The 25,580-nt window shown below is 49.1% G+C and overlaps 1 protein-coding gene across 1 annotated transcript in view; it reads left to right on the forward strand.

Annotated features, from left to right (window-relative positions):
• The window catches only part of LOC144595875 (sideroflexin-5-like), a 221,213-nt gene extending 197,140 nt beyond the window's left edge, over positions 1-24,073 (forward strand). The window contains exon 14 of the mRNA XM_078403737.1: positions 21,139-24,073. Coding sequence (XP_078259863.1) covers positions 21,139-21,216 — 78 coding nt within the window. The 3' untranslated portion in view covers positions 21,217-24,073. The remainder of the gene's footprint in view (positions 1-21,138) is intronic.
• The last annotated feature ends 1,507 nt before the right edge of the window (positions 24,074-25,580 follow it).

The following is a 25,580-nucleotide window of genomic DNA, read 5'->3' on the forward strand; positions in this document are numbered from 1 at the left end:
GGTCAATTTCGAAACATGTTCCCAATGTTGGGCGAGTCCAGAACCAGGGGCCACAGTCTAAGAATAAAGGGGAGGCCATTTAAAACTGAGGTGAGAAGGAACTTTTTCACCCAGAGAGTTGTGAATTTGTGGAATTCTCTGCCACAGAGTGCAGTGGAGGCCAATTCACTGGATGTATTTAAGAGAGAGTTAGATAGAGCTCTATGGGGCTAGTGGAATCTAGGGATATGGGGAGAAGGCAGGCACGGGTTACTGATTGTGGACGATCAGCCATGATCACAATGAATGGCGGTGCTTGCTTGAAGGGCCGAATGGCCTACTCCTGCACCTATTTTCTATGTTTCTATGGGTCGGGACCCATCTTCAGACCGTTATAAAGAGAAGTGGTAAACAGGGCATGTGGTATGATTGCTTTAATTTGGCATTAAGTAGAGTCGGGAAGTCAAGATGCAGCTTTATAGGACGTTGGTTAGGCTGCATTTGGATTAGAAACATAGGTGCAGGAATGGGCCATTCGGCCCTTCGAACCAGCACCGCCATTCAATATATTCATGGCTGATCATCTAAAATCAGTACCCCGTTCCTGCTTTTTACCCACATCCCTTGATTCCGTTAACGCTAAGAGCTAAATCTAACTCTCTCTTGAAAGCATCCAGCGAATTAGCCTCCACTGCCTTCTGTGGCAGAGAATTCCACAGATTCACAACTTATTGTGTGTAGTTCTGCTTAACCCTTTACGGGTAGGAAGGATGTGGAGGCTTTAAATAGGGTGCAGAGGAGGTTTACAGAATGATGCCTGGATTAGGAGGAGTCAGCAGCAAGAACAGGTCGGACAGACTTTGATTGTTATCTCTGGAACGCCAGAGTTGAGACGAGATCTGACGGGAATGAGGAAAACTATGGATAGGGTAGAATAGAAGCTATTCTATAGGATAGGATAGAAGCTTTATCCCAGGTGGAAATGTCAAAGACTAGAGGCCATAGCTTCAAGGTCAGAGGGAGAAAGTTTATGGGAGATGTGGGGGGCATGTTTGTTACACAGAGGGTGGTGGGTGCCTGGAACGAGTTTAGTTTAGAGATACAGCGCGGAAACAAGCCCTTCGTCCCACCAGGTCCGCGCCGACCAGCGATCCCCGCACATTAACATTATCCTATACCCACTTGGGACGATTTTTACATTTATACCAAAGCCAATTAACCTACAAACCTGCACGTCTTTGGACTGTGGGAGGAAACCGAAAATCTCGGAAAAAACCCACGCAGGTCACGGGCAGAACGTACAAACTCCGCACAGACAGCACCCGTAGTCGGGATGGAACCCGGATCTCCGGCGCTGCATTTGCTGTAAGGCAGCAACTCTACCGCTGCGCCACCGTGACCGCCCATCAGTTGGCAGGGATGGTGGTGTAGGCAGATACAATAGGGCCATTTAGACAGGCACATAGATAGGTACCAGGGAATGGGGGGAATCACGTGCAGACTGAGGGGATTAGTTCCTCTTTGCATCATGTTCTGCACAGATATTGTGGGCCGAAGGGCCTGTTCCCGTGCTGTACTGTTCTGTGTTCTAACATGCTTAAACATCAAGGTATTTATTCACAAAATGCTGGAGTAACTCAGCAGGTCAGGCAGCATCTCAGGAGAGAAGGAAGAACGGTCTTGACCCGAAACGTCACCCATTCCTTCTCTCCTGAGATGCTGCCTAACCCGCTGAGTTACTCCAGCATTTTGTGAATAAATACCTTCGAATTTGTACCAGCATCTGCAGTTATTTTCTTACACTGCTTAAACATCAAGAGTGAGAGTCAAATCCACAAACTTCTCCGACTGAGCCAAAAGCACCGACAACCAGGCCAGGCTGATATTCTTCACGAGTATCTATAACAACCATGTTTCCCCTCCGCACCCTCCAAGCCAGAGAGAGGGATTAGCTGAGTAATTAAAGCACTAATTGGCCAAGGCAAGTCCCCCCACCACCTCCCTCTCCTCACACCACAGCTGCAGGAACAGGACTGTGTTATTAGCCCCTGTAGGGCCACTAAGTTTGCTCTCCACCCTTTGTCTGAATAAAACCTGTCACTATGTACCCCGAAGATAGACACCAAATGCTGGAGTAACTCAGCGGGACAGGCAGCATCTCAGGAGAGAAGGAATGGGTGACGTTTTGGGTCGGGACCCATCTTCAGACTGAGAGTCAGGGGGGAGAGAGGGAGAGAGACACACACACACACACAAATATGGAAGGGTAAGGTGTGAAAACACAGATCAAAGGGGACGCTGATCAATGTAGAATGATTCATTGTTAGCTAGTGGAAGGTGACAATGTGCCCAGCCCGTGCCTACCTGTCAGATGGAAGAAATAGACCCGGACACTGTAGACCCGGACACTGTAGACCCGGACACTGTAGGCCCGGACACTGTAGGCCCGGGTGGGGCTGTATACCCGGACACTGTAGGCCCGGACACTGTAGGCCCGGACACTGTAGACCCGGACACTGTAGGCCCGGGGGGCTCTGTAGACCCAGACTATGTAGGCCCAGACACTGTAGGCCCGGACACTGTAGGCCCGGACACTGTAGGCCCGGACACTGTAGGCCCGGACACTGTAGGCCCGGGTGGGGCTGTAGACCCGGACACTGTAGGCCCGGACACTGTAGGCCCGGGGGGCTCTGTAGACCCAGACTATGTAGGCCCAGACACTGTAGGCCCGGACACTGTAGGCCCGGACACTGTAGGCCCGGGGGGCTCTGTAGACCCAGGCTATGTAGGCCCAGACACTGTAGACCCGGACACTGTAGGCCCGGGTGGGGCTGTAGACCCGGACACTGGAGGCCCGTACACTGTAGGCCCGGGCACTGTAGGCTCGGACACTGTAGGCCCGGACACTGTAGGCCCGGGTGAGGCTGTGGACCCGGACCCTGTAGGCCCAGACACTGTAGGCCCGGGGGGCTCTGTAGACCCAGACTATGTAGGCCCGGACACTGTAGGCCCGGACACTGTAGGCCCGGGGGGCTCTGTAGACCCAGACTATGTAGGCCCGGACACTGTAGACCCAGACCCTTCAGTGCTTGGTACACACCATTTGTATGCTTCTTGCAATCTAACTAAAAACGGAGACATTGGACATGTATTTACTTGAGGCTTTCCCTTGAGAAAGCCCAAGGGACAAGGCCCAATCAAGAGGTGGATTCTGCCTATCTAGACTATCAGATACAAAGCATTTCACATCAAAAACCCTTCCATTATAATTTGCTTTTGCTTTCCCACCATCTATTCATACTCCATTTCTCTCTCTCACTGACACACATCTCTGCCATCTGGCACCATCTCTCACTAAAACACTCCACTTTACAGGTGCTCACCCCTAATTCCCCATTTACTGGTGCTCACCCTTAATTCCCCATTTACTGGTGCCCTCCCCTAATTCCCTATTTACTGGTGCCCTCCCTAATTCCCCATTTACTGGTGCCCTCCCTAATTCCCCATTTACTGGTGCCCTCCCCTAATTCCCCACTTACTGGTGCCCTCCCCTTTCTTTCAAATGTTAAGGATAGCGGAGTCAGGGGGTATGGGGAGATATCCTCCAGTATCCTCCAGTCCTACACTCTCCATTATTGCACCTCAGGCAAACTCTCACTGTTTTAAAATGCACCTTAGGAAAGACATTCTTGCCATAGAGGGAGTACAGAGAAGGTTCACCAGATTGATTCCTGGGATGGCAGGACTTTCATATGAAGAAAGACTGGATAGCCTCGGCTTGTACTCGCTGGAATTTAGAAGACTGAGGCGGGATCTTATAGAAACTTACAAAATTCTTAAGGGGTTGGACAGGCTCGATGCAGGAAGATTGTTCCCGATGTTGGGGAAGTCCAGAACAAGGGGTCACAGTTTAAGGATAAGGGGGAAGTCTTTTAGGACCGAGATGAGAACGTTTTTTTTCACACAGAGAGTGGTGAATCTGTGGAATTCTCTGCCACAGAAGGTAGTTGAGGCCAGTTCATTGGCTATATTTAAGAAGGAGTTAGATGTGGCCCTTGTGGCTAAAGGGATCAGGGGGTATGGAGAGAAGGCAGGTACAGGTTACTTAGTTGGATGATCAGCCATGATCATATTGAATGGCGGTGCAGGCTTGAAGGGCCGAATGGACTACTCCTGCACCTATTTTCTATGTTTCTATGTTAAAGCCTGTCATTTTTAACAGGCGTTTGGGTACCTGTGATAATATCTGCCTGTCAATGGTATTGGCTTATTATTGGCACCGAGATACAGTGAGAATCTCTCTTCGTCTCCTCTCCAGTCAATACGTGGTCTGGGGGCGGCACGGTGGCACAGTAGTAGAGTTGCTGCCTCACAGCACCAGAGACCCGGGTTCCATCCTGACTATGGGTGCTGTTTGTACGGAGTTTGTGCGTTCTCCTTGTTACCTGCGTGGGTTTTCTCCGGGTGCTCTGGTTTCCTCCCACACTCCAAAGACGTACAGGTTTGTAGGCTAATTGGCTTCGGTAAAAATAGTAAATTGTTCCTAGTGTGTGTAGGATGGTGTTAGTGTGCGGGGATCGCTGGTCGGCGTGGACTCGGTGGGCCGATGGGCCTGTTTCCGCACTGTGTCTCTAAACTAAACCAAGCTAATAAAACGAAATGAGTCTAATTAATCCACACACAAGAAACATCCCAAAGTGTAGAACACAGTCATAGAGCCATATACTATAGACAATAGACAATAGACAATAGGTGCAGGAGTAGGCCATTCGGCCCTTCGAGCCAGCACCGCCATTCAATGTGATCATGGCTGATCATTCTCAATCAGTACCCCGTTCCTGCCTTCTCCCCATACCCCCTGACTCCACTCTCCTTAAGAGCTCTATCTCGCTCTCTCCTGATTGCATTCAGAGACTTGGCCTCCATTGCCTTCTGAGGCAGAGAATTCCACAGATTCACAACTCTCTGACTGTAGCCATACAGCACAGAAACAGGCCCCTCGATACATGGCGACCAAGTTGGCAAGAGTCAAGAATGTCTTATTGTTAAATGGTCTGAAACAGAACAATGAAATTCTTATTTGCAGCAGCATAACAGATAACCTTGGCTAGTTCCATTGGTCTGCATTTGGTCCATATCCCTCTAAACCTTTCCCATCCATATATCTGTCCAAATAAAAGTTATAATACTGTTACAGTGTTATAGCATTACTGTTACAGAGAAACCAGAAAGCTAGCTACTTAAATATGAAATAAAAGCACAACGTGCTCAATAAAGTCAGAGAGCATCACGGTTGTGATCTTTCATCAAAACTGGAATAGAACTGGACTAGAGTTGCACAAGATTTCAAGCAGACAAAATGTGTTGGAAGGAACTGCAGATGCTGGTTTACACCGAAGATAGACATAATATGCTGGAGTAACTCAGCGGGACAGGCAGCATCTCTGGAAGGAAGGAATAAGAAGCGTCGAAACCTTTCCCCAGACACAAAACATCACCTATTCCTTCTCTCCAGAGATGCTGCGTGTCCCGCTGAGTTGCTCCAGCATTTTGTGTCTACCGCAGATTTTAAGCAAGTACGGTGAGTGTGTGTTTGAAAATGTGTGTGCGTGCTTGTGTGCGTGTGTGAGAATGTATGTGCGTGCATGTGTGTGTGTGAGAGTTTGTGTGTGAGTGTGTTTGAGAATGTGTGTGCGTGTGTAAGAATGTGTGTGCGTGTGTGAGAGTATGTGTGTGTGTGTGTGTGTTTGAGAATGTGTGTGCGTGTGCGTGCGTGCGTGTGTGCGTGTGAGAATATGTGTGAGTGTGTGTTTGAGAATGTGTGTGCGGGTGTGTGTGTGTGCGGGTGAGAATGTGTGTGTGTGTGTGTGTTTAGTTCGGAGATACAGCCGGAAACAGGCCCTTTCGGCCCACCGTGTCCGCGCCGACCAGCGATCCCCGCACATTAACACTCTCCGACACACATTAGGGACAATTTTTTTTTACATTTACCAAGCCAATTAGCCTACATACCTGTACGTCTTTAGAGTGTGGAAACCGGAGAAAACCCACGCAGGTCACGGGGAGAACGTACAAACTCCGTACAGACAGCACCCGTAGTCAGGATGGAACCCGGGTCTCCGGCGCTGCATTCGCTGTAAGGCAACAACTCTACCGCTGCACCACCGTGCCGCCTACATGTTGGAGACAATGCCAAAAGAAAGCTTTACGATGAAGAAGGCAAGGGGAGGTTAAATAACGAAAGCATTGATGTGCAAAATCAAACGGGACAAATAATGAAATTTAAAGAAGTCAAAGGAGCTACAGTTGCTGAAAAACACGAAGTGCTGGAAGAACTCAACAGGTCAGGCAGCATTTGTGCAGGGACTTTTTAGTCAGAGAGTTGTGAATCTGTGGAATTCTCTGCCTCAGAAGGCAGTGGAGGCCAATTCTCTGAATGCATTCAAGAGAGAGCTAGATAGAGCTCTTAAGGATAGCGGAGTCAGGGGGTATGGGGAGAAGGCAGGAACGGGGTACTGATTGAGAATGATCAGCCATGATCACATTGAATGGCGGTGCTGGCTCGAAGGGCCGAATGGCCTCCTCCTGCACCTATTGTCTATTGAATGGAGAGACGATATTTTGGGCCGGGCTCTTCTTCAGACTGATGGAGTAGTGGGGATAAAGCTGGAAAGGACAGGTGGGGGGGCCCAGCCGCTGGGCGGCACGGTGGCGCAGCGATAGTGAGATTCTGCCTCACAGCGCCAGAGACCCGGGTTCCATCCTGACCGCGGGCGCTGTCTGTACGGAATTTGTACGTTCTCCCCGCGACCTGCGTGGGTTTTCTCCGGGTGCTCCGGTTTCCGCCCGCACTCCAAAGACGTGCAGGTCTGTAGGTTAATTGACCTCGGTAAGGATTGTAAATTGTCCGATCGTGCTCGTGTGCGGGGATCGCCGGTCGGCGCGGACTGACCCTAACCCTGAACCTAACCGTAACGCACAGTGGGGCAGAAGGGCCTGTTTCCGTGCTGTATCTCTAAACTAAGCTAAAGATGTTCCACTTAGGCTTTGTCCCACCCCCACCTCTCCTTTTTCTATCTTCCTCTCCCCCCACCCCCATTTGCCAATTAGTCAAAGGAAACCATACGATGAGGTGTAAATTGTTCCAGCGTGACAGGGGGAAAGCGTGGAAATTGTTGCAGGAGGAAGCAGAGATCATTTTCTGAGAAGGACAAAAGATATGGGGCCCCAAAATGTGTCACTGATATAGTGGAGTGGGCCCGCACACCAATTTATTTAAACTAGTGTAGGTGATGTTTCAAGATGCAGCACGGAAACAGGCCCTTCTGCCCACCATGTCCGTGCTGGCCATCAATCGCCCCTTCTCACTACAGTTCTATCTTATCTCACTTGGTGCTGTGACGGAACCAACTTTCACTGCCAGGAAAATGGGAGCCCTGTTCAGATCGACGATGCGTTCATAATACACCTTCCCCCTCCCAAACCAGGGAGCGCCCCATTCCCTCCCAGCACAACTGCCCTTCCCCTCGACGGGAAGAAAAATCACAAAACAAATGTCACAAAAGAGATGGGTTTGATGAGACTCCTTTATCCAGTCGCGGTGTCTTTGTATATTTCCTCTTTGACTGTGTTTATACTTTTTTTCTGTCATTAGTGCTATCTAGAAGGTGATTAGATCTCTAAAACATTTTACAGAGGTTAAATGCTGATTAAGAATTAATTATTACTGTAAATAGCTTGTAGTGCCATATGGTGCCGGGATGAGACATATGTGCAGTTTGAGCAAATGAGGTGTTGCTTCCCACAATGCAGTGTAAAGTATGCCTCAGTACGCGATCGGCTTCTTATTATTACACTTCCACTGAAGACTCTGCTTCACACAAGGTGAAAGTGAGCCAAGGTGCGAGTGTCACGGGTTTTTGTGTGCAGTTCGGCACACCGGGCTAAAAATAAAAGAAGTGAGGCGGCATTGTGGCTCGCTCCGGAGCGGGGAGAGAACCATCGCATCGGCGTGGGGGCCGCGTGGAGCCCGCTGCCTCACCGCGCCGCGGACCCTGGCCACGATCCTGACCTCGTGTGGACTTTGCACGTTTCCCCGTGACCGCGTGGTTTTTCGCCGGGCGCTCTGGTTTCCTCCCGCACCCCAAAGACGTGCGGGTTTTGTAAGTTGATTGGACGCTGTGAATCGCCCCCCAGTGTGCAGAGAGTGGATGGGAACGTGGGATAAGATAGAAGTAGTGTGAACAAGTGATCGATGGTCAGCATGGACTAAGGGGGCCGAAGGGCCTGTTTCCACGTTGTATCCCAAAACTAAACTAAACGAGTTAAAATGAACTAGTTTAGTTTAGTTCAGAGATACAGCGTGAAAATAGGCCCTTCGGCCCACAGAGTCCACGCCAACTAGGGTTGCCAACTTCCTCACTCCCAAATAAAGGTCACAATGTGACGTCACCGCCCCGCACCCCACGTGACCTCACCCAGCCAGCGGCCACGTGCTCCCGCTCCACCAATGGCGGCCACCCAGGCCGGGAGGTGGGTTGCTACGCAACCTCCGTTCAGCAAACGCGCTCGGCCCTGCTCCCCGAGCACACTCCATTAGCCTACACTGTCCGGGCCTACAGTGTCCGGGCCTACAGTGTCCAGGCCTACAGTGTCCGGGCCTACAGTGGTCCCCCGGGCCTACAGTGTCCGGGCCTACAGTGTCCAGGCCTACAACGGCCCCCCGGGCCTACAGTGTCCGGGCCTACAACGGCCCCCTGGACCTACAGTGTCCGGGCCTACAGTGTCCGGGCCTACAGCACCCCCCCCCCCCCCCCCCCCGGCCTAATACGGGACAAGGGTGGTCCCGTACGGGACAAACCAATTTAGCCCAAAATATGGGATGTCTCGGCTAATACGGGACAGTTGACAACCCTAGCTCTGACCAACAATCTACAAGGGATAATCTACAGAACCCAATTAACTCGCAAACCTGCACAGCTTTGGAGTAGCGGAGGAAACCGGAGCACCTGGAGAAAACCCACACGGTCACAGAGAGAACGTTCTAACTTCTTACAGACGTAGTCAAGATGGAACCCGGGTCTCTGGCGCTGTATGGCAGCAACTCTACCGCTGAGCCACCTGCTGAGCTCCTGCACTAATTGCAAGGTAGACACAATGTGCTTGAACAACTCAGTAGGTCAGGATGCAGCCTGGCCCACTGAGTTACTCCAGCACTTTGTGTCTTTTTTTCCCCCCTAAACCATCATCTGCAGTTCCTTGTTTCTACTAATTTCAAGGAACTGCCTCTTGGGGAAGTCCAGCTTAGACTGCGGGAGTTAAGAGCTGCAGATTCAACAGTGAAAACACTTGCCTGACGAGGTGCCACACCTGGTGAATGAATGAAGCCACAGGGTCGTACAGCACGGACACAGGCCCTTCAGCCCAACTCAGCCAACTTAGATGGACCAGGATGCCCCATCTAAGCAAGTTCCACCTACCCGCCCTTATCCCTCTAAAGCTTTCCTAGCTATTTACCTGTCCAGGTGACTTTATAGTCTTGTTCTGAAGAAGGGTCTCGATCCGAAACGTCACCCATTCCTTTTCTCCAGAGATGCTGCGTGTCCCGCTGATTTACTCCAGCACGTTCTATCTTCCCCCCGTGTCAACCAAAATTTGCAGTTCCTTCCTACGCTTTCAATCTTGTTATTGTACCTGCCACAACTAATTCCTCTAGCAGCTTATTCCATATACCAACTATGCTCTGAGCAAAAACAAAACTCCTTAGGGTTTAAATATTTCCCCTCCCACCTTACACATAGAAACATAGAAAATAGGCGCAGGAGGCCATTTGGCCCTTCGAGCCAGCACCGCCATTCATTGTGATCGTGGCTGATCAGTCTGAAGAAGGGTCTCGACCCGAAACGTCACCCATTCCTTCTCTCCCGAGTTGCTTCCTGACCTGCTGAGTTACTCCAGCATTTTGTGAATAAATACCTTCGATTATTGGTACCAGCATCTGCAGTTATTTTCTTATACTGGCTGATCATCCACAATCAGTAACCTGTGCCTGCCTTCTCCCCATATCCCTTGATTCCACTAGCCCCCAGAGCTCTATCTAACTCTCGTTTAAATTCATCCAGTGAATCGGCCTCCACTTCCTTCTGTGGCAGAGAATTCCACAAATTCACAACTCTCTGGGTGACAACGTTTTTTCTCACCTGTTTTAAATGGCCTCCCCTTTCTCCCCTTTAACTGATGCACTACACTGCTGAGAACTATATTCCGCACTCTGTATCTTCCCCTTTGCTCTAACTATTGTACTTGAGTTTGATTTGATGGTATTTAATTATAGTATTAACTGATCTGATTGGATAGCATTTAAAACAAAGCTTCTCACTGTACCTCGGTACACTTTAAACTTTAGCGATACAGCTTGGAAACAGGCCCATCGTCCCACCGAGTCCATGCCCACCAGCACTATCCTACACATCAGGCACAATGCCCCACAATGCTGAGAACTATATTCTGCACTCTGTAATTTCCCCTTTGCTCTACTTATTGGACATGAGTTTGGCGTGATTGTTATTTATGTATTAATATCTGATCTGATTGTATCGCAAGCAAAACAATTTTTTTTCACTGTACCTTGGTAAACGTGACAATCATAAACCTAAACCTACGGTGGCGCAGCGGTAGAGTTGCTGCCTCACAGCGCTCACAGCGCAAGAGACACGGGTTCCATCCTGACTACGGGTGCTGTCTGTACGGAGTTTGTACGTTCTCCCCGTGACCTGCGTGGGGGTTTTCTCCGAGACCTCCGGTTTCCTCCCACACTCCAAAGACGTGCAGGTTTGGAAGTTAATTGGCTTTCTATAAATGTAAATTGTCCCCAGTGTGTGTGTAGGATGGCGTTAGTGAACGGGGATCGCCGGTCGGCGTGGACTCGGTTTCTGCCCGTTTCTGGAAGGGCCCGTTTCTGCGCTATATCTCTAAACTAAACAAATCTAAACCAGTTAAGGATAAAAGTAACCCCGGCATTCCCTCTCTCTCAATCCGTCCCCCACCCAAGTCGCACCAGCTTCTCGTTCTCACCCAGCAAACTGTTAACGATGGCCTGTTTTCTTTATCATCGTCACCTTTCTGCCTGCCTTTCATTCATTAGTTCTGTATCACTCTTCATTACAATCTATATCTCTCGTTTCCCTCTCCCCTGACTCTCAGTCTGAAGAAGGGCCTGAACCCGAAACGTCACCCATTCCTTCTCTGGAGAAATATAAATTGTCCCCAGTGTGTGCGGGATAGTGCTAGTGTGCGGGGATCGCTGGTCGGTGCAGACCCGAAGGGCCTGTTTCCGCGCTGTATCTCCAACCAACACTGAACCGGCACGGTGGCGCAGCGGTAGAGTTGCTGCCTTAAAGCGAATGCAGCGCCGGAGACTCAGGTTCAATCTGACTACGGGCGCCGTCTGTACGGAGTTTGTACGTTCTCCCCGTGACCTGCGTGGGTTTTCTCCGAGATCTTCGGTTTCCTCCCACACTCCAAAGACGTGCAGGTTTGTAGGTTAATTGACTGGGTAAATGTAAAAATTGTCCCCAGTGTGTGTAGGATAGTGTTAGTGTGCGGGGATTGCTGGGCGGCACGGACTCGGTGGGCCGAAGGGCCTGTTTCCGCGCTGTAAAAATCTGAAGCGAATCTGGAGAACAGTGCTCCAGCCTGCACTGGCAATCCTGGGAGCTGCAACCTCTAATTTCTGGTCTGCTCCCAAATTAACCCGGAGCTTCCATTTGACTGAGTGCCTGATGATAAGACGTGATTCACAATACAAATATAAACAACGTATTAGGTACAGCAACTGACAGACTTTCATCGTGGAGTCGGCAACGCTTCACCGGAGTAGGGAGGAAGCTCAGTCATTTGTGCACTGGGCCTGAGCCCAGCTGAGGCTGGCAAGCAGCCTTTGCCAACACACACACACATTCCTCCTCTATTCTCTATGCTCGGGATGTGGCTGACATGCAGGCAAGCAACGCGTTGAGTTAGTTGCCTTTTAGCGTGGAATAGTACAGCTGAGCAACAAGACATAGGAACATAGAAAGATAGGTGCAAGAGCAGGCCATTCGGCCCTTCGAGCCAGCACCGCCATTCAATATGATCTTGGCTGGTCATCTAAAATTGCGGTGCTGGCTCGAAGGGCCAAATGGCCTCCTATTTTTCCATGTTTCTATGTTTATCCCGTTCCTGCTTTTTCCCCATATCACTTGATTCCGTTAGCCCTAAGAGCTAAATCTAACTCTCTCTTGAAAATATTCCAGTGAATTGGCCTCCACTGTCTTCTGTGGCAGAGAATTCCACAGATTCACAACTCTCTGGGTGAAGAAGTTTTTCCTCGTCTCAGTCCTAAATGGCCGACCCCTTATTCTGAAACTGTGACCCCTGGTTCTGGACTCCCCCAACATTGGGAACATTTTTCCTGCATCTACCCTGTCCAATCCTTTAAGAATTTTATAGGATGCCTGTGTCGAACATAACCCCAAGGTGTGGACAGAGTGGGTGTGGAGAGGATGTTTCTACTAGTGGGAGAGTCTAGGACCAGAGGGCACGGCCTCAGAATTAAAGGACGTTCCTTTAGGAAGGAGATAAGGAGGAATTTCTTTAGTCAAAGGGTGGTGAATCTGTGGGATTCTTTGCCACAGGTGGTTGTGGAGGCCAAGTCTTTGGGTATTTTAAAAGTGGAGACTGACAGCTACTTGATTAGTGCGGGTATCAGGGGTTATGGGGAGAAGGCAGGAGAATGGGGTTGAGAGGGAAAGATAGATCAGCCATGATTGAATGGCGGAGTAGATTCGATGGACCGAATGGCCTAATTATGCATCTATGAATTATGAACATACATCCCTCCATTCCTTGCATATCCATTTGCATATCCAAAGATCTTAAATGCCACTATAGCATCTGCCTCCACCACGTTCCAAACCCCCACCACCCTCTGTGTAACAAAAAACTAGCCACCTACATTTCCTTTAAACTTTGCCACTCTCATCTTAAAGCCATGCTGCAATCTAGTATTTGATATTTCAAACTGGGAAAAAGATAGAAATATAGAAAATAGGTGCAGGAGGAGGCCATTGTGATCATGGCTGATCGTCCACAATCAGTAACCCGTGCCTGCCTTCTCCTCATATCCCTTGATTCCGCTAGCCCCTAGAGCTCTATCTCACTCTCTTTTAAATCCATCCAGTGAATTGGCCTCCACTGCCCTCTGTGGCAGAGAATCCCACAAATTCACAACTGCCCGGGTGAAAACGTTTTTTCTCACCTCAGTTTTAAATGGCCTCCCCTTTATTCTTAGGATTCTAAGCCTCTCATAATGCTATAAACTTCTAACAGGTCTCTCAACCTACGATGCTCCAATAATACCACCCCATCCAAGCAAGGTTCTGGTAAACATCTTCCGCACCCTCCCCAAAGCCTTCACATCCTTCCTCTGATGTAGCGGCCAGAACTGAAGACAATAACAAAACCATGCAGTGAAATTAGTGATGGAGTCATACAGTACAAAACAGGTCCTTTCACCCAACCACACCCAGCCATGATGCCTCATCTGCACTAGACCACCTCTTCTGTTTGGCCCATATCCCCCGAAACATTTCCTATCTATGTACCTCTCCAAATGCTTTTTCAAAGTCATGTGACTGCCTCAGTTAGCTCCTCTGGATACAAGTGTACTTCACCCGACTATTCCCCTTTTGGTTTTATACACCTCTATAAGGTCATCCTTCAGCATCCTGCGCTCCAAGGAATAAAGTCCTAGCCTGCCCAAACTCTCCCTATAGCTCAGACCCCAGTCCTGGCAACATCTCCGTAAATCTTCTCCACGCTCTCTGCAGATTAACAACATCCTTCCTATGGCAGGGTAACAAAAACTGACCACAACTGAACTGCAGGTAGACACAAAAAGCATGGATGCTGAGACCGCAGCTATTTACAATATACATTAATGACTTGGATGAAGGGATTAAAAGTACCATTAGCAAATTTGCAGTTGATACAAAGCTGGGTGGTAGTGTGAACTGTGAGGAAGATGCTATGAGGTTGCAGGGTGACTTGGACAGGCTGTGTGAGTGGGCGGATGCGTGGCAGATGCAGTTTAATGTGGATAAGTGTGAGGTTATCCACTTTGGTGGTAAGAATAGGAAGGCAGAGTATTATCTGAATGGTGTCAAGTTAGGAACAGGGGACGTACAACGAGATCTGGGTGTCCTAGTGCATCAGTCTCTGAAAGGAAGAATGCAGGTACAGCAGGCAGTGAAGAAAGCCAATGGAATGTTGGCCTTCATAACAAGAGGAGTTGAGTATAGGAGCAAAGAGGTCCTTCTGCAGTTGTACAGGGCCCTAGTGAGACCGCACCTGGAGTACTGTGTGCAGTTTTGGTCTCCAAATTTGAGGAAGGATATTCTTGCTATTGAGGGCGTGCAGCGTAGGTTTATTAGGTTAATTCCTGGAATGGCGGGACTGTCATATGTTGAAAGACTGGAGCGACTAGGCTTATATACACTGGAATTTAGAAGGATGAGAGGGGATCTTATCGAAACGTATAAGATTATTAAGGGGTTGGACACGTTAGAGGCAGGAAACATGTTCCCAATGTTGGGGGAGTCCAGAACCAGGGGCCACAGTTTAAGAATAAGGGGTAGGCCATTTAGAACTGAGATGAGGATAAACTTTTTCAGTCAGAGAGTTGTGAATCTGTGGAATTCTCTGCCTCAGAAGGCAGTGGAGGCCAATTCTCTGAATGCATTCAAGAGAGAACTAGATAGAGCTCTTAAGGATAGCGGAGTCAGGGGTATGGGGAGAAGGCAGGAACGGGGTACTGATTGAGAATGATCTGCCATGATCACATTGAATGGCGGTGCTGGCTCGAAGAGCCGAATGGCCTCCTCCTGCACCTATTGTCTATTGTCTATTGTCTAAATGGCCTACCCCTTATTCTTAAACTGTGGCCCCTGGTTCTGGACTCCCCCAACATTGGGAACATGTTTCCTGCCTCTAACGTGTCCAACCCCTTAATAATCTTATATGTTTCGATAAGATCCCCTCTCATCCTTCTAAATTCCAGTCAAGGTACACTACCCTACAAGTGTGCACGTGAGTGTGTGTGTCCACGTGAGTGTGTGCTTGTGTACATGAGTGTGTGTGTGCAAGTCAGTGAGTGAGTGTGTATGAGTGTGTGTGCACGTCAGTGAGTGTGTGAGTCCACGTGAGCGTGTGTGTCTACGTGAGCGTGTGCTTGTGTACATGAGTGTGTGTGTGCACGTCAGTGTGTGTGTGCACGTCAGTGAGTGTGTGCACATGAGTGTGTGTGTGCACGTGAGCGTGTGCTTGTGTACGTGAGTGTGTGCGTACACGTGAGTGCGTCTGTGTCTATTAGAGAGACAGAGGGAGAGGGAGGCAGTGACAGCAGTGACTCACACCTCCCTGTCGGTGCCCAGCAGGGCGGCACGCTCATACCACAACCACGACATCCTCAGCCAGGAACAAAAGTAGCAGCAATTCCATCTCAGTGGAGAATCAGCCACAAAACAGATGGACCCCACCCAGAGAACATAGCAAGAGACGCTGTGTGTGTGTGAACTAAGTCCAGTCATCACCTCTTGCTCGATGCATTGTGCTGCCTCACCCCTCGCCCTGACCTATATCAACTCTTGGACAGACTATGCTTTGACTCTGAGATCCATGCCCATGTTAATTCATAACCCTAACCCAGCTCCCCACCAAGCCACAACTCTCAGCAACACTGTGGCTTACAACAGGGCTGTGAATCCCTCCAATTTCCGTCCATTTGCTAACCCCACGTTTTCTTAGAAAAGCGGAATACAACAGACAAAGTAAACAGAGTGGGAGAATCGTACAGCAGGGAAACAGGCCCATCGGCCCAACTCATCTTTGCGGTCCAAACTGAGCTAGTCCCATTTGCTGCATCCCTTTGAACACTTGGATAGACACAAAGTGCTGGAGTAACTCAGCGGGTCACGCAGCATCTGTGGAGAACATGGATAGGTGGCGTTTCACAGAGTGCTGGAGTAACTCAGCGGGTCTGGCAGCATCGGTGGACAAAAGGAATTGGTGACGTTCCGGGGTGGAACACTTCTTCAGACTGTTTTTCTGGGTCTTAAGAAAAGTTCCAACCCAAAACGTCACCTATTAGACATACCTTTAGAAAGGAGATGACTAGGAATGTCTTTAGTCAGAGGGCGGTGAATCTGTGGAATTCTTTGCCACAGAAGGCTGTGGAGGCCAAGTTAGTGGATATATTTAAGGCAGAGATTGAGAGATTCTTGATTTCGTACAAGTGTCAGGGGTTATGTGGAGAAGGCAGTAGAATGGGGTGGAGAGGGAGAGATAGATCAGCCATGATTGAATGGCGGGGTAGACTTGATAATAGACAATAGACAATAGGTGCAGGAGTAGGCCATTCGTCCCTTCGAGCCAGCACCGCCATTCAATGTGATCATGGCTGATCATCCACAATCAGTACCCCGTTCCTGCCTTCTCCCCATACCCCGTGACTCCACTATCTTTAAGAGCTCTATCTAGCTCTCTCTTGAAATCATCCAGAGAATCGGCCTCCGCTGCCTTCTGAGGCAGTGAATTCCACAGATTCACAACTCTCTGACTGAAAAAGTTTTTCCTCATCTCCGTTCTAAATGGCCTACCCCTTATTCTTAAACTGTGGCCCCTGGTTCTGGACTCCTCCAACATTGGGAACATGTTTCCTGCCTCTAGCGTGTCCAATCCCTTAATAATCTTATATGTTTCAACAAGATCCTCTCTCATCCTTCTAAATTCCAGTGTATACAAGCCCAGTCGCTCCACTCTTTCAACATACGACAGTCCCGCCATCCCGGGAATTAACCTAGTGAACCTACGCTGCACGCCCTCAATAGCAAGAATGTCCTTCCTCAAATTTGGGGACCAAAACTGCACACAGTACTCCAGGTGTGATCTCACCAGGGCCCTGTACAACTGCAGAAGGACCTCTTTGCTCCTATACTCAACTCCTCTTGTTATGAAGGCTAACATGCCATTAGCTTTCTTCACTGCCTGCTGTACCTACATGCTTACTTTCAGTGACTGATGTACAAGGACACCCAGGTCTCGTTGTACGTCCCCTTTTCCTTTTTTGACACCATTCAGATAATAATCTGCCTTCCTGTTCTTGGCACCAAAGTGAATAACCTGATGGGCCAAATGGCCTAATTCTGCTCCTATAACTTATGAACGATGAACTTATGATTTTCTCCAGAGATGGTGCCTGACCAGCTGAGTTACTCCAGCATTTTGTGTCTATCTTCGGTATAAACCAGAATCTGCAGCTCCTTTCTACACTTACCCTAAACCTTTCCTATCCATGTACCTGAACAAATGTGTATAGATGGGTCCCAAGATCACCTGTCCACCTTCTCCAGAGATGCTGCCTTACCTGCTGAGTTTCTCCAGCACTCTGCATCTTTTATATATTATCATAATATCTGCCTCAACTAACTCCTCTGGCAGCTCGTTCCATATATCCCTCTGTGTGAAAAAGTAGCCCCTGAGGTTCCTATTAAATCTTTCCCCTCTCACCTTGAACTTATCCCCCTGGTTCTTGATTCCCCCTACTCTGAGTAAACGACTCTGTGCATTCACCCTGTCTATTCCCCTCATAATTTTATACACCTCTATAAAATCACACCTCAGCCTCCTGCACTCCAGGGAATAAAGTCCTAGCCTGCCCAACCTATCCCAATATCTCGGGCCCTCAAGTCCTGGCAACATCCTTGTAAAACATCGGTGCTCTCATTTTATATATCTGCTTCCGTAACCACTATGTGAAAAGGTTCGGCTCTTGTTCAGATGAAATCTTTAAATCTATTAAATGAAATCTATTGGGTAGCAGCGGTAGAGTTGCTGCCTCCCAGCACCAGAGACCCGGGTTCCATCCGGACTACGGGTGCTGTCTGTGCGGAGTTTGTATGTTCTCCCCGTGACCTGCGTGGGTTTTCTCCGGGTGCTCCGGTTTCCTCCCACATTCCAAAGACGTGCAGGTTTGGGGGTTAATTGGCTTCGGTAATTGTAGATTGTTCCCAGTGTACAGGGTCGTGTTAGTGTACGGGGCGATTGTTGGTCGGCAGGGGCCCGATGGGCCAAAGGGCCAGTTTCCGCCTTGTATCTCTAAAGTCTAAAAGTAAAGTCTAAATCTGAAAGAAAGAACTGAGAATAGCGGTTATTATCCCAGAAATCCATTTCCCAAAAAGTCGAGGGTCATTTTGGGTCACCCTTTCAGGAGTCTGAAGAAGGGTCTCGACCCAAAATGTCACCCATGCTTTTTCTCCAGAGATGCTGCCTGACCCGCTGAAATACCTGACAATGCAAATTGGAGAAACAGCACCTCATATTTCACTTGGGCAGCTTGCAGCCCAGCGGTATGAACATTGACTTCTCCAACTTTGGATAGTTCCTCTGTCCCTCTCTTCCCCTCCCCCTTCCCAGATCTCCCTCTATCTACCTGTCTCCAGCTATATCCTTCCTTTGTCCCGCCCACCCTGACGTCAGTCTGAAGAAGGGTCTCGACCCGAAATGTCGCCCATTCCTTCTCTCCTGAGGTGCTGCCTGACCCGCTGAGTTACTCCAGCATTTTGGGAATAAATGCCTTCGATTTGTACCGGCATCTGCAGTTACTTTCCTACGCTGAAATACTCCAGTAGTTTGGGCTATCTTTGGTATAAACCAGCATTTGCTGTTCCTTCCTACATCATCTGTCCAATATCTTTTAAAGGTCATAATTGAATCCGCTTCTATAACTCCCCCTGGCAGCTCGTTCCAGATAGGGACGGCCCTCTGAGTGAAAATGTAGCCCCTGATGTCCTGTAAAACTTCTCTCCCTTCTCACCAATTCTCTGGATGCATTCAAGAGAGAGCTAGATAGAGCTCTTAAGGATAGCGGAGTCAGGGGGTATGGGGAGAAGGCAGGAACGGGGTACTGATTGAGAATGATCAGCCATGATCACATTGAATGGCGGTGCTGGCTCGAAGGGCCGAATGGCCTCCTCCTGCACCTATTGTCTATTGTCACCTTAACCCTGTGCCCTCTAGTTTTAGAATCCTCTACCTTGGGGAAAAAAAAGACTTTGGGCGTTCTTTATCCGTGCCCCTCATGATCTTGTACATCTCAATAAGGTCACCCCTCGGCCCCCTACACTCCAGAGAAAAATGTCCGCCTCTCGTTGTAACTCAAAACAACAGGCCCAGGTAACATCCAAACAGGCTCTGCCTTTTGGTTGCTATTTGGGCGGGAGATGCCAGTAATCCCAGGTGCCTTGGCTTCTGTCATTAAGCTGGAAAGAGAGCAGCGAAGATTTAGGAGGATGTTGCCAGGACTCGAAGCCCTGAGCGAAAGGGAGAGGTTGGGCTGGCTGGGGTTTTATTCCCTGGAGCGTAGGAGGGTGAGGCATGAGGAGAACGCACAGTGTTTTAACCCAGAATAGGGGATCAAGAGACAGAGGCTGTAGGTTTAAGATGAGAGGGGAAAGGATTGAATCGGAACTTGAGGAGCAACCTTTAGAGTTGGCACGGTGGCGCAGCGGTAGAGTTGCTGCCTCACAGCGCCGGAGACCCGGGTTTGATCCTGACCACGGGTGCTGTCTGTACGAAGTTTGTACTTTCTCCCCATGACATGCGTGGGTTTTCTCCGGGTGTTCCAGTTTCCTCCCGCACTCCAAAGACGTGCAGGTGTGCAGGCTAATTGGCTTCTGTAGGATTGAACTTGTGTACGGGTAATCGCTGGTCGGCGCGGACTCTGGGCTGAAGGGCCTGCGTCCCTGAAACTGAAACATAAAACTAAAAAGCAGCAAGCATCTGCATGCCCAATAGGGTTGCCAACTGTCCCGTATTAGCCGGGACATCCCGTATATTGGGTTCCCGTACAGGACCGCCCTTGTCCCGTGTTAGGCCCGGGGGGCGCAGTAGGCCCGGACACTGTAGGCCCGGACGCTGGTCTGGATAGTGTACGTCCGGACAGTGTAGGTCCGGGCAGTGTAGGTCCGGACAGTGTAGGCCTGGACAGTGTAGGTCCGGGCAGTGTAGGCCCGGGCAGTGTAGGCCCGGGCAGTGTAGGTCCGGGCAGTGTAGGCTCGGACACTATAGGCCCGAAGGCTGGTCTGGATAGTGTACGTCCGGACAGTGTAGGTCCGGACAGTGTAGGTCCGGACAGTGTACGTCCGGACAGTGTAGGTCCGGGCAGTGTAGGTCCGGGCAGTGTAGGTCCAGACAGTGTAGGCCCGGACAGTGTAGGTCCGGACAGTGTAGGCCCAGACAGTGTAGGTCCGGGCAGTGTAGGCCCCGACAGTGTAGGCCCAGGCAGTGTAGGCCCGGGCAGTGTAGGCCCGGGCAGTGTAGGTCCAGACAGTGTAGGCCCGGGCAGTGTAGGCCCCGACAGTGTTGGTCCGGGCAGTGTAGGTCCGGACAGTGTAGGTCCGGACAGTGTAGGTCCGGACAGTGTAGGCCCGGGCAGTGTAGGCCCGGGCAGTGTAGGTCCAGACAGTGTAGGCCCAGGCAGTGTAGGCCCGGACAGTGTAGGTCCGGACAGTGTAGGCCCCGACAGTGTAGGCCCCAACAGTGTAGGCCCAGGCAGTGTAGGTCCGGGCAGTGTAGACCTCGACAGTGTAGGTCCGGACAGTGTAGGTCCGGGCAGTGTAGGTCCGGGCAGTGTAGGCCCCGACAGTGTAGGTCCGGGCAGTGTAGACCCCGACAGTGTAGGTCCGGGCAGTGTAGGTCCGGAGGCCCGGGCGCTGCCTTACGGAAGTTGCGTAGCGACCCCCGTAAGGCCTGGGTGGCCACCATTGGTGGAGCGGGAGGACTTGGCCGCTGGCCGGGTGAGGTCACGTGGGGCGCGGGTCAGTGAGGTCACCTTGTCCCTTATTTGGAAGTGAGATAGTTGGCACCCCTAATGCCCAAGCAAGGAGGGAAGAAGCACTTAGAAGCACACAGAGTGCTGGAGTAACTCCACGGGTCAGGCAGCATCTCTGGAGAAAAGGGCAGGTGACGAGTCGGGTGGAGACCCTTCTTCTGACTCTCTCAACTCTTAAGCCGCAACAAAGCTGACATTGCTGTGTCCTCACCCCTTTCCATTTTATTTTGCAGATTGAAACTTCACAACTGGAGCCCGAGATCCAGTCAAAAACTCTGGGCAAACGTTCCTTTTACAATAAGGGCCTGTGATGTCTCCATCTCTCAAGCCCGATGAAGAGAAAATCTACTGATTACGGTGTCTGATTGCTAATAATGGCAGGGTCTTCCTTGCATAATCTAACTAATTGGTGCTATCTGCAAATCAACTTTATAAAATGTCAACTGCATTGCCAATGTCTTACTCAACGGTTCTCAAACCAGGAGCTGTTTTGGTCGTGAGATCTTCCCTCACTCGGCTAACAGGATAATTGTCCCAGGCTGCTCGATATAAAGGCTTGATAAGAGCCTCGGAGGCCATTCTCACCATCCTGCTCGTGCTATTTCTTTCCTGTAGCCCTTTAAGTAATCTCAATCGGTGCTGGCTCGAAGGGCCAAATGGCCCACTCCTGCACCTATTGTCTATTGTCTCAATGCTCTTCTGAAGAGTCTGAAGAAGTGTCCAAACCTAAAATGTAATCTTCCCAGCGGTCATCAGGCAACTGAACCATCCTAGCACAACCAGAGAGCGGTCCTGAAATACCTCTGATCACCCTCAGACTATCCTTGATCGGACTTTCCTGGCTTTGTCTTGCATTTAAAGTTATTCCCTTATCATGTACCCACGCACTGTGAATAGTAATCATGTATTGTCTTTCTGCTGACTGGTTAGCGCGCAACAAAAGCTTTTCACTGTACCTCGGTACACGTGACAATAAACTAAACTGGACTAAACTGAACTGAAGAAGGATCCTGACCCAAAACGTCATCAATCTAATCTAAAGAAGGGTCCCAAACATGAAACGTCATCAATCTAATCTAAAGAAGGGTCCCAAACATGAAACATCATCAGTCTGATCAGAAGAAGGGTCCCGACCCGAAATATCAAGTCTAATCTGAAGAAGGATCCTGACACATGACATCATCATTTAATCTGAAGAAGCCCCCTACTTGTGATAAATGTAAATTTCAAGAAGCCAATTTAACTCATACTTTTGTGACTTGTACTTTTGTGACTTGTACAAATATGCAAAATTTTTGGATCGATATTTTAAAAACTATTTCCAAAGTTATCGATAACCAACTGGACTTAGATTCAAAATTAATATCACATTACAAACTTTACGATAAGTCAGAGACATTTTCTTGACTACAGTTTAATAACTGCGAAAAAATTAATACTTAAATTTTGGAACAAAACAGTAACCCCCACAATTAAAATGTGGATTACGGAAATGACCAAGACCTTGTATTTGCAAAAAATAAGGTTTGTCTTAATTGACAAACCAGATCTATTTTTTAAAATATGGTCTCCATTTATTGAATTTTTAAAAAAGTAAATGGGTTTGACACAAAACTAAAATTTAAAACTAAAGTTAAAACTTGAGTTTAGGGTTGGATTTACAACTATACTTATCATCTCCCGGTTCTATCCCCATAACCTTTATATTTGTAATTCTCTTTCTTCCTTGCTAATAAAAATTAAAATAAAACATTTTTTTAAAAAAATAATCTGAAGAAGGGTCCCGACCCGAAACATTGTCAATCTAATTTGAAAGGTCCTGACCCGAAGTCTAATCTTAAGAAGGGACCCAACCCAAAATGTCACCTGTCTAATCTGAAGAAGGGGCCCACGATGAAACATCATCATCTAATCTGAAGATGGATCCCAACCCGAAACGTCCCTGTCCATTCCCTCCACAGATGCTGCCTGACCCGCTGAGTTCCAGTATCTGCAGTCCCTTGTGCCTTCACCACTCCTCTCCTCTGCTATTTTCTCTTTGACCCATTAACGCAGTTCACCTCCTCTCCTCCGCCAATCTTCAAGCTGGTGGAGTCCAGACCACAATGTTGGGGGAGTCCAGAACCAGGGACCACAGTCTAAGAATAAAGGGGAGGCCATTTAAAACTGAGGTGAGAAAAAACTTTTTCACCCAGAGAGTTGTGAATTTGTGGAATTCTCTGCCACAGAGGGCAGTGGAGGCCGATTCACTGGATGGATTTTAAAGAGAGTTAGATGGAGCTCTAGGGGCTAGCGGAATGGAGGGATATGGGGAGAAGGCAGGCACGGGTTACTGATTGTGGATGATCAACCATGATCACAATGAATGGCGGTGCTGGCTCGAAGGGCCAAATGGTCTCCTCCTATGTTTCGAGTCACCTCTCTGTGTCACTGATGTATCCCCACTGAAGTTGTTAATCCAGCTCCCTTGTTCCCACACTTCGCAGTTCCTCTCTCAAAACCCCAAGAAAGACTCCCATCTGTTACGACTAACGAAGCTATTAGCTAATCAAAAGTTTGCAAAGTTGGGTTGCAATCATGGAAGGTGTGTTCACAACAGTCCCTGTCAGACTGTTAATTCATCTGCAACTCTTTCACTCTGCTCTCTCAGGAAACATTTTTTTAAAAACAACCTGCTCCTAAAAATAAAAGCAAGAATCATTGAGTATCAGCAACGGGAACTTGGAACCCAGCCCGCCACCCAGTCTGAAGAAGGGTCTCGACCCGAAACGTCACCTATTCCTATTCTCCAGAGATGTTGCCTGACCTGCTGAGTTTTACTCCAGCATTTTGTGTCTTATCTTCAGTTTAAACCAGCATCTGCAGTTCCTTCCCACCCGACCCTTCTCTCCAGAGATGCCGCCTGTCCCGCTGAGTTACTCCAGCAGTTTGTGTCTTATCTTCGGTTTGAACCAACCAGCATCTGCAGTTCCTTCCCACACATCCATGACAAACCCGTGTCTGGGGCTACTTGTGTTGGGCTCTGATTGTATTCCTTCTGGTGATGCAGTGACTCAGAAAGAACGAAGCAAATATTTGAGAGTGCGAATTAACTTTTTAAACCGTTACTTTTTAATCCAATGAATATGTCTAAAAATGAATAAATGTTATTTGTTTCTGCTATTTCTATTCTAAGCACAGCAAATCCCAGTATCTCTTATATACATACAGACACACTCACACACACTCACACACACACACACACACACACACACACATACTCACGCACATACACACACACACACACACACACACACACACATACTCATGCACATACACACACACAGACACACACAGACACAAGCACGTACGCATACACACACACTCACTCACACACACATACACACACACGCACACACACACACACACTCACGCACATACACACACACAGACACAAGCACGTGCGCATACACACACACACACACATACACACACACATACACCCGCACACACACACATACACACGCACACACACACATACACACACACACACTCACATACACACACACATACACACACACATACACACACACACACACACACACTCACATACACTCACACATACACCCGCACACTCACACATACACCCGCACACTCACACATACACACGCACACACACACATACACACAGACACAAGCACGTACGCATACACACACACTCACAGACACACTCACATGCACACACACTCACATACACACACACACACAGATATCCATGCACACATTCACACATAGACACACACACGTACACACAGAGAGGCACACACATATACACGCTGACACACACGCGGACACACACACATTTACACACAGACAGACACACATTTACACACAGACAGACACACATTTACACACACACACAATCACACATTTATGCACAGACGCACTTTTACACACACATCTACACACACACACATTTACACAAGCGTACACACAGGCACACACATTTACACACACAGATGCACATTTGCACAGAAACACACATTTACACACACATTTACACGCGTATGCACACACACACACACACGTGTACCTGGTGGGCTGGGATTGGTGGAATGTTTCTGCATCCTGACACAGTAGCTGAGGTCACAGACAGCCAGCGTGGGTTTGAGGATGTGGGTACAGGGGTGATTGCCACACACTGTGCCCCCGTGCTCCCACCCCTCTCTCCCACCCCGCAACAATTTGTCACGAATGACTCGCGCGACGCCTGTCTATTGGTTCGCCAACTTCCCCACTCCCAAACACGGGCCAAAAGGTGACGTCACCGCCCCGCGCCCCACGTGACCTCACCCAGCCAGCGGCCACGTGCTCCCGCTCCACCAATGGCGGCCGCCCGGGCCGGAGACCCAGGTTCGATCCCGACTACGGGCGCCGTCTGTACGGAGTTTGTACGCTATCCCTGCGTGGGTTTTCTCCGAGATCTTCGGTTTCCTCCCACACTCCAAAGACGTACAGGTTTGTAGGTTAATTGGCTTGGTAATTGTAAAAATTGTCCCTTGTGGGTGTAGGATAGTGTTAATGTGCGGGGATCGCTGGTCAGCGCGGACCCGGTGGGCCGAAGGGCCTGTTTCCGCGCTATATCTCAAAACTCTAAACAACCTGAGGGATAACTATTTTACATAAAGGGTGGTGT

Source organism: Rhinoraja longicauda, chromosome 1 (assembly GCF_053455715.1).
Source record: "Rhinoraja longicauda isolate Sanriku21f chromosome 1, sRhiLon1.1, whole genome shotgun sequence".
Taxonomy (NCBI): domain Eukaryota; kingdom Metazoa; phylum Chordata; class Chondrichthyes; order Rajiformes; family Arhynchobatidae; genus Rhinoraja; species Rhinoraja longicauda.